Source organism: Nerophis lumbriciformis, linkage group LG26, assembly GCF_033978685.3.
Source record: "Nerophis lumbriciformis linkage group LG26, RoL_Nlum_v2.1, whole genome shotgun sequence".
Classification (NCBI taxonomy): Eukaryota; Metazoa; Chordata; class Actinopteri; order Syngnathiformes; family Syngnathidae; genus Nerophis; species Nerophis lumbriciformis.
In genome coordinates, this window is record NC_084573.2 from 11,802,501 (window position 1) to 11,812,877 (window position 10,377).

General features: G+C 38.5%; 1 protein-coding gene across 2 annotated transcripts in view; it reads left to right on the forward strand.

The window, feature by feature from the left end:
• mideasa (mitotic deacetylase associated SANT domain protein a) overlaps window positions 1-6,670 on the forward strand; it is a 65,978-nt gene extending 59,308 nt beyond the window's left edge. For both annotated transcript variants that reach the window (XM_061987371.2, XM_061987373.2), the window contains 3 exons: window positions 474-587; window positions 664-830; window positions 5,837-6,670. In XM_061987371.2, coding sequence (XP_061843355.2) covers window positions 474-587; window positions 664-830; window positions 5,837-6,083 — 528 coding nt within the window. In that variant the 3' untranslated portion in view covers window positions 6,084-6,670. The remainder of the gene's footprint in view (window positions 1-473; window positions 588-663; window positions 831-5,836) is intronic.
• Window positions 6,671-10,377: the final 3,707 nt, after the last annotated feature.

Here is a 10,377-nt window from a genome sequence, read left to right on the forward strand (position 1 = left end):
ATTCATATCAAACAATTGCAACAATGACTTTTTACTGTCAATATCAACTACAAAGTTTACATTTTTAATGTTTTCCGCATTTTTCAATGAACAAAAATGTGCCTTGGCTCCAAAAAGGTTGAAAACCACTGCTCTATGCAGTAGTTTAGTAGCCAACACCCGGTCGCAATTTGAGGAAATAAGGATTACTGTGTTGTTTTGTTAGCTTTTTTACAACTCATATTTTTAGGTAATATTTAAATATTAATAATATATAAAACAATTTAAACTATTTGGCAAGCTTAAATAGGTAGTCTTGTCTTTATCCTGGTCATGTCACATGTTTGCTTGGTCGTTTGTTGCTAGGCAGGTTTCAAATACCCATACAGTAAATTGGAAAGAAACAAAAACAGCACCATCTGCCAGATTCTGTGGGTAACTGCACCTAATGCAGACTTGAAAAAAATGGTGTCGTGTGTTTTGTGACTCGCCAGAGTTCCCAGCAGTCCAAACCGTCTCAGGTAGAGGAGAAGAAGGACACGTCCTACGACGCCGCGAGCAATCAGCAGCAGGCCACGGCGGCTCAGTGTCTGAAAGCTCACGACTACGTGAGTGCTCGTGTTGGTTTAGTGCCGATCGAGTGTCGTGTGCATCCACGCCTGAATAGCAACTTGTCGCCCGCAGGCGGGAACCGTGCTGGTGATCAAAGAACCGGAAAACGCCATCAAGGAGGTTGTGTACGTGCCGACGCCACAAAGGCCTCGTGCTGACGCGGCGGCGAAGAAGAGCAAAGCGCCTGTAAAGCCCGCACAAGATCCTGATGCGGTGTTTCCATGCAAGAAGTGTGGCAGGTAGGTACCAAGTCATTGCAGGAAATACTAAATATTATATATTTTTCCATATATAAGGCGCACCGGATTATAAGGCTGTATACAGTGGGTACGGAGAGTATTCAGAACCCTTTACATTTTTCACTATTTGTTTCATTGCAGCCATTTGTTAAATTAAAAAAAGTTCATTTTATTTTATTTTCATTAATATACACTCAGCACAATATCTTGACGGAAAAAAACATATGTAGAATTTTTTAGCAAATTTAAAAAAAGGAAAAACTGAAATATTACACGCTCATAAATATTCAGAGCCTCATATTTAACTCACATGCAGTCCATTCCTTCTGGTCCTCATTGAGATGGTTCGTATTTCCCGGACCATAGGGCGCACCGGATTACAAGGCGCACCGCCGATGAACGGTCCATTTTCGAGCTTTTTTCCATATATAAGGCGCACCGGATTATAAGGCAGTATATAGTGGGTAAGGAGAGTATTCAGAAACCTTTACATTTTTCACTATTTGTTTCATTGCAGCCATTTGTTAAATTAAAAAAAGTTCATTTTATTTATTTTTTAATTAATGTACACTCAGCACCCTATCTTGACGGAGAAAAACATATGTAGAATTTTTTTTGCAAATTTAAAAAAGAAAAACTGAAATATTACACGCTCATAAGTATTCAGAGCCTCATATTTAACTCACATGCAGTCCATTCCTTCTGATCCTCATTGAGATGGTTCGTATTTCCCAGACCATAGGGCGCACTGGATTATAAGGCGCACCGCCGATGAACGGTCCATTTTCAAGCTTTTTTCCATATATAAGGCGCACCGGATTATAAGGCTGTATACAGTGGGTACGGAGACTTTACATTTTTCACTATTTGTTTCATTGCAGCCATTTGTTAAATTAAGAAAAAGTTAATTTTATTTATTTTTTCAATAATGTACACTCAGCACAATATCTTGACAGAAAAAAACATGTAGAATTTTTTTGCAAATTTAAAAAAAGAAAAACTGAAATATTACACGCTCATATTTAACTCACATGCAGTCCATTCCTTCTGGTTCTCATTGAGATGGTTCTGTGTTTAATTACCGTATTTCCCGGACCATAGGGCGCACCGGACTATAAGGCGCACTGCCGATGAACGGTCCATTTTCAAGCTTTTTTTTCCATAAATAAGGCGCACTGGATTATAAGGCAGTATACAGTGGGTACGGAGACTTTACATTTTTCACTATTTGTTTCATTGCAGCCATTTGTTGAATTAAAAAAAAGTTATTTTTATTTTATTTTTTACACTCAGCACCCTATCTTGACAGAAAAAAACATGTAGAATTTTTTAGCAAATTTAAAAAAAGGAAAAAACTGAATTATTACACGCTCATAAGTATTCAGAGCCTCATATTTAACTCACATGCAGTCCATTCCTTCTGGTCCTCATTGAGATGGTTTTGTGTTTAATTACCGTATTTCCCGGACCATAGGGCGCACCGGATTATAAGGTGCACCACCGATGAACGATCCATTTTCGAGCTTTTTTCCATATATAAGGCGCACCGGATTATAAGGCAGTATATAGTGGGTAAGGAGAGTATTCAGAAACCTTTACATTTTTCACTATTTGTTTCATTGCAGCCATTTGTTAAATTAAAAAAAGTTCATTTTATTTATTTTTTCATTAATGTACACTCAGCACCCTATCTTGACAGAGAAAAACATATGTAGAATTTTTTTTGCAAATTTAAAAAAGAAGAACTGAAATATTACACGCTCATAAGTATTCAGAGCCTCATATTTAACTCACATGCAGTCCATTCCTTCTGGTCCTCATTGAGATGGTTCGTATTTCCCGGACCATAGGGCGCACCGGATTATAAGGCGCACTGCCGATGAACGGTCCATTTTCAAGCTTTTTTCCATATATAAGGCGCACTGGATTATAAGGCTGTATACAGTGGGTACGGAGACTTTACATTTTTCACTATTTGTTTCATTGCAGCCATTTATTGAATCAAAAAAAGTTAATTTTATTTATTTTTTCATTAATGTACACTCAGCACCCTATCTTGACAGAGAAAAACATATGTAGAATTTTTTTTGCAAATTTAAAAAAGAAAAACTGAAATATTACACGCTCATAAGTATTCAGAGCCTCATATTTAACTCACATGCAGTCCATTCCTTCTGGTCCTCATTGAGATGGTTCGTATTTCCCGGACCATAGGGCGCACCGGATTATAAGGCGCACCACCGATGAACGGTCCATTTTCGAGCTTTTTTCCATAGATAAGGCGCACCAGATTATAAGGCAGTATACAGTGGGTACGGAGAGTATTCAGAACCCTTTACATGTTTCACGATTTGTTTCATTGCAGCCATTTGTTAAATTAAAAAAAGCTCATTTTATTTTATTTATTACTAATGCACACTCAGCACCCTATCTTGACAGAAAAAAACATATGTAGAATTTTTTTTGCAAATTTAAAAAAAGAAAAACTGCAATATAACACGGTCATAAGTATTCAGAGCCTCATATTTAACTCACATGCAGTCCATTCCTTCTGGTCCTCATTGAGATGGTTCGTATTTCCCGGACCATAGGGCGCACCGGATTATAAGGCGCACCGCCGATGAACGGTCCATTTTTGAGCTTTTTTCATATACAAACCCTGTTTCCATATGAGTTGGGAAATTGTGTTAGATGTAAATATAAACGGAATACAATGATTTGCAAATCATTTTCAAGCCATATTCAGTTGAATATGCTACAAAGACAACATATTTGATGTTCAAACTGATAAACATTTTTTTTTTGTTGCAAATAATCATTAACTTTAGAATTTGATGCCAGCAACACGTGACAAAGAAGTTGGGAAAGGTGGCAATAAATACTGATAAAGTTGAGGAATGCTCATCAAACACTTATTTGGAACATCCCACAGGTGAACAGGCTAATTGGGAACAGGTGGGTGCCATGATTGGGTATAAAAACAGCTTCCCAAAAAATGCTCAGTCTTTCACAAGAAAGGATGGGGCGAGGTACACCTCTTTGTCCACAACTGCGTGAGCAAATAGTCAAACAGTTTAAGAACAACGTTTCTCAAAGTGCAATTGCAAGAAATTTAGAGATTTCAACATCTACGGTCCATAATATCATCAAAAGGTTCAGAGAATCTGGAGAAATCACTCCACGTAAGCGGCATGGCCGGAAACCAACATTGAATGACCGTGACCTTCGATCCCTCAGACGGCACTGTATCAAAAACCGACATCAATCTCTAAAGGATATCACCACATGGGCTCAGGAAGACTTCAGAAAACCACTGTCACTAAATACAGTTTGTCGCTACATCTGTAAGTGCAAGTTAAAACTCTACTATGTAAAGCGAAAGCCATTTATCAACAACACCCAGAAACGCTGCCGGCTTCTCTGGGCCCGAGATCATCTAAGATGGACTCATGCAAAGTGGAAAAGTGTTCTGTGGTCTGACGAGTCCACATTTCAAATTGTTTTTGGAAATATTCGACATCGTGTCCTCCGGACCAAAGGGGAAGTGAACCATCCAGACTGTTATCGACGCAAAGTTGAATAGCCAGCATCTGTGATGGTATGGGGGTGTATTAGTGCCCAAGGCATGGGTAACTTACACATCTGTGAAGGCACCATTAATGCTGAAAGGTACATACAGGTTTTGGAACAACATATGCTGCCATCTAAGCGCCGTCTTTTTCATGGACGCCCCTGCTTATTTCAGCAAGACAATGCCAAGCCACATTCAGCACGTGTTACAACAGCGTGGCTTCGTAAAAAAAAAAAAAGAGTGCGGGTACTTTCCCGACCCGCCTGCAGTCCAGACCTGTCTCCCATCGAAAATGTGTGGCGCATTATGTAGCGTAAAATACGACTGAACACCGAGACCCCGGACTGTTGAACAACTTAAGCTGTACATCAAGCAAGAATGGGAAAGAATTCCACCTGAGAAGCTTAAAAAATGTGTCTCTGAGTTCCCAAACATTTACTGAGTGTTGTTAAAAGGAAAGGCCATGTAACACAGTGGTGAACATGCCCTTTCCCAACTACTTTGGCACGTGTCGCAGCCATGAAATTCTAAGTTAATTATTATTTGCATAAAGTTTATGAGTTTGAACATCAAATATCTTGTATTTTTAGTGCATTCAATTGAATATGGGTTGAAAAGGATTTGCAAATCATTGTATTCCGTTTATATTTACAACACAATTTCCCAACTCATATGGAAACGGGGTTTGTATAAGGCGCACCGGATTATAAGGCAGTATACAGTCGGTATGGAGAGTACCGTATTTTTCGGACTACAAGTCGCAGTTTTTTTTCATAGTTTGCGATTTATACATGTTTTTTTCCTTGTTTATTATGCATTTTCGCCAGGTGCGACTTATACTCCGGTGCGACTTATACTCCAAAAAATACGGTATTCAGAACCCTTTACATTTTTCACAATTTGTTTCATTGCAGCCATTTGTTAAATTAAAAAAAAGCTCTTTTTTTTTTAAATTTTTTTTTACTAATGTACCCTATCTTGACAGAAAAAAAAAATATGTAGAATTTTTTTGCAAATTTAAAAAAAGAACAACTGAAATATTACACGCTCATAATTAACTCACATGCAGTCCATTCCTTCTGGTCCTCATTGAGATGGTTCTGTGTTTAATACCGTATTATAGGGCGCACCGGATTATAAGGCGCACTGCCGATGAACGGTCCATTTTCGAGCTTTTTTCATATATAAAGGCACACTAATTAATAACCTCTTAACCTCTAAAGGCCTTAGTTGGCCACATGCGTGGACAGCAGGTGTTAGCTCTTATTTCCAAAATTGTGTACACTACTGACTTGGGGTCTTATGGCCACTTATGTGGACACATATACTGCCATCTGGTGGTGTCAGAAGAGTATAACATACCGTTACACCCTTAATAATAATCCATTTGCTTCAAAATATTTCATGGCTTGTTCTTGTACTCACTGCATGACAGGGTGTTCAACAAAGTGAAGAGTCGGAGCGCCCACATGAAGAGTCACGCCGAGCAAGAAAAGAAGGCCGCGGCTCTTCGCCAGAGGGTGGCGGAGGAGCAGGCGGCAGCGTTGGCCGCCCGAGCACGGAAGGAGGCCACGTTGGCGGCGGCGGCGGCTCATCAGGACGGAGCGGAGAATCAGGCGGAGATGAGCAGCCAGGAGGACTCATCAGAGGTCGAGGACGACAATGACGTGGACTGGCGCTGAGACAAAAACTGCGAAACGCATGCAAGAGAATAATCAAAGAGAGGAATAAGCACAAGAACCTTCTAGGTGTTCCTGTTGGCCTCTTGCACTAATTTCCTGGCTGACGGTTCCACTGCTAAGACTCATCTTAACGCCTCTCAGCAGGCTGGCACTCCACATTTGTATCTTTTAAAATATTCAAGAGAACTTTATTTTTTTCTAACTGCACTTACACAGTACGCTTGTTTGTTTTTTTGCCGACGTTGCCTTTTTTTTATATAACCTTTATTTAATTGACTAGATTCTCCTCGGGTGTTTTTGGTGTTTCATGATCGATAGCCTGTTCAACAATGTTTCGCACAGAACAAAAAAAATAAATTAAAAAAAATGTACGGCTCATATTTAAAAAAACAAAAATGAGCGCTTGTATTCCAAATATGTTTGGTGTGAATGTTGCAGAGTTTGGTTGCACACTTGCTTTTTTTTTGTTGCTTTTTTTACAACCTTTAAATTTAAATTGTACAAACAAGTATATACAAATTGTAATATTTATGCATTTTTCAATAATGTTAATATAAAAAATAAATATATTGCAATATAACTTGGAATTGGAAAAAAAAATAAAAAAATAAAAATCTGTAAATTTGTGTCATTATTTTTGCACTTTTATCTACAAAAACCCCAAAAGCAGTAAAGTTGTCACATTGTGTTAATGATAAATAAAAACACAATACAATGATTTGCAAATCCTTTTCAACTTACATTCAATTGAATAGACTGCAAAGACAAGATACTTAATGTTCACACTGCAACTCTTTTTTGCAAATATTAGCTCATTCGGAATTTGATGCCTGCAACATGTTTCAAAAAAAGCTGGCACAAGTGTCAAAAAAGACTGAGAAAGTTGAGGAATGCTCATCAAACGCTTATTTGGAACATCCCACAGGTGAACAGGCTAATTGGGAACAGGTGGGTGCCATGATTGGGTATAAAAACAGATTCCATGAAATGCTCAGTCATTCACAAACAAGGATGGGGCGAGGGTCACCACTTTGTCAACAAATGCGTGAGCAAATTGTCCGACAGTTTAAGAACAACATTTCTCAACCAGCTATTGCAAGGAATTTAGGGATTTCACCATCTACGGTCCGTAATATCATCAAAAGGTTCAGAAAATCTGATCAAAAACTCAGGCGGTACTGCATTAAAAAGCGACATCTGTGTGTAAAAGATATCACCACATGGGCTCAGGAACACTTCAGAAAACCACTGTCAGTAACTACAGTCGGTCGCTACATCTGTAAGTGCAAGTTAAAAATCTTCTATGCAAAGCCGAAGCCATTTATCAACAACACCCAGAAACGCCGCCGGCTTCGCTGGGCCCGAGCTCATCTAAGATGGACTGATGCAAAGTGGAAAAGTGTTCTGTGGTCTGACCAGTCCACATTTCAAATTGTGGACGTCGTGTCCTCTGGACCAAACCATCCGGACTGTTCTAGGCGCAAAGTGGAAAAGCCAGCATGTGTGATGGTATGGGGGTGTATTAGTGCCCAAGACATGGGTAACTTACACATCTGTGAAGGCGCCATTAATGCTGAAAGGTACATACAGGTTTTGGAGCAACATATGTTGCCATCCAAGCAACGTTATCATGGACGCCCCTGCTTATTTCAGCAAGACAATGCCAAGCCACGTGTTACAACAGCGTGGCTTCATAGTAAAAGAGTGCGGGTACTAGACTGGTCTGCCTGGAGTCCAGACCTGTCTCCCATTGAAAATGTGAAGCCTAAAATACCACAACGGAGACCCCCGGACTGTTGAACAACTTAAGCTGTACATCAAGCAAGAATGGGAAAGAATTCCACCTGAGAAGCTTCAAAAATGTGTCTCCTCAGTTCCCAAACGTGTACTGAGTGTTGTTAAAAGGAAAGGCCATGTAACACAGTGGTAAAAATGCCCCTGTGACAATGTGTTGCTGCCATTAAATTCTGATTATTTGCAAAAAAAAAATTAAGTTTCTCAGTGTGAACATTAAATATCTTGTCTTTGCAGTCTATTCAATTGAATATAAGTTGAAAAGGATTTGCAAATCATTGTATTCCGCTTTTATCTACCATTTACACAACGTGCCAACTTCACTGGTTTTGTACATTTTTTTAAGGATTTGCAAAAATCCAATAAATCCAACTGTTAAAATGGGCTTTTCAAACCAATACAATTAAATTCTAAATATTACCGTATAATATAACATGACAATTTTTACTTTTTTTTTTTTATCACATTCTTTGTATTTAATTTAAATAGACAGTAAAAGCCAACAATTTATGAGGATGCAGTACTTCGAATGACCACCAGATAGAGACATTGATTCATTAGGGTCAGAGTCGAGTAAACGCGACTCTTGAGTAGCTTTTTTTTTTTTTTTTAACTACACATTATTTCACTGTTCCTCAATAAACATCGTCCAATTTGCTTTTAAGTTAGCTGTTATGAGTAAATATTAAATATATGCAGTTAGAAGGCTGGGATGAAAGACATTTTTCCATGCAAATCAACTTTACTGTAAAATGTTGCACACAAGAGCCTTTTAACAATACAGTAAAACATATTGTCTTCATATTACTCTGTATGAATAATAGAAAGAAGGGAAAACTTAAAAAAAAAAAAAAAAAAAATAGTGAATATAAAATTGTTGTGTGTACACCTAAACCAGGGGTCGGCAACCCAAAATGTTTAAAGAGCCATATTGGACCAAAAATACAAAAAAGTAATCCGTCTGAAGCTGCAAAAAAAATAAAAGCCTTATATAAGTGTTATAATAATGGCAACACATGACGTAAGTGGCTAATTAGCTATATTAGCCTACTATCAAAATGACTACGTGTCGCTTGCTGACGCAAATCTTCGTTGACAGAAATGCTGAAATGTAATATTTATTCTACACATTTTTACAACATTGGTAAACATGAGTAAAACTTCTCAGAGGTTGAGATAACTCCTGGAAATGACTGTCTTAGAATGGCCAGAAGGTAAACAAAAGGTAAACAATGTGTGTGTCCAAGTTAAAAGGAAACTGCAGGCTGTCTTCTTCTAATAGAAGCTAGGTAACGTTTGCTGTGGTCTGGAACAACATGGCACACTAACAACTATCAGAAACGCAACCTATATTAAATACGGATAATGTGCCATGAAACATGGAAAAATAAACTAAATACACATAAGTAAAGGATATTAAATGAGCTCAAATATAGCTCCTAACGAGGCATAACGATGCAATATGTACATACAGCTAGCCTAAATAGCATGTTAGCATCGATTAGCGATTAGTGACCAAATATGCCTGATTAGCACTCCATAACGAGTCAATAACATCAACAAAGCGCACCTTTGTGCATTCACGCACAGTATAAAACGTTTGGTGGACAAAACGAGACAACGGAGGAGTGCCATAAAACACGTGTTTCTGTGGCAGCGTCGGAGAAAGTTGTACAAGTAAACAAACTGTTGAGTCGCAGTCCACACAACGGTGAGTTCAAGGGTCGCTTAAATTAGTAGGACAAAACGGCGCTCGCCAAATAGTGCAGCATACACACAAACATATTAAACAGTGGTAGTTCAAACTATTAGGAAGGTTTGTGTCGTGTTTGTCCTCCTACAGAAACCTTATTACACCAAAAAATATATATTTTTCACCCCATTTATTTTTTCCATTTCCATACATTTTTGAAATGGGCCGCATGTGGCTAAAAATGAGGCATAATGATGCAATATGTACATACAGCTAGCCTAAATAGCATGTTAGCATCGATTAGCGACCAAATATGCCTGATTAGCACTCCATAACGAGTCAATAACATCAACAAAGCGCACCTTTGTGCATTCAAGGACAGTATAAAACGTTTGGTGGACAAAACGAGACAAAGGAGGAGTGGCATAAAACACGTGTTTCTGTGGCAGTGGCGGAGAAAGTTGTACAAGTAAACAAACTGTTGAGTCGCAGTCCACACAACGGTGAGTTCAAGGGCCGCTTAAAATAGTAGGACAAAACGGCGCTCGTCAAATAGTGTCATCAGTGAAGCATACACACAAACATATTAAACAGTGGTAGTTCTAACAATTGGTAAGGTTTGTGTCGTGTTTGTCCTCCTACAAAAACCATATGGGCCGTGGGTTGCTGACCCCCGACCTAAACTAAGCTACTTAACAAATACGTAACAAATCAATAATAAACTAAAAAAGTGCATCCAAATGTTGCTGTGGTCTGGAACAACATGGCACACTAACAACTATCAGAAACGCAACCTATATTAAATAC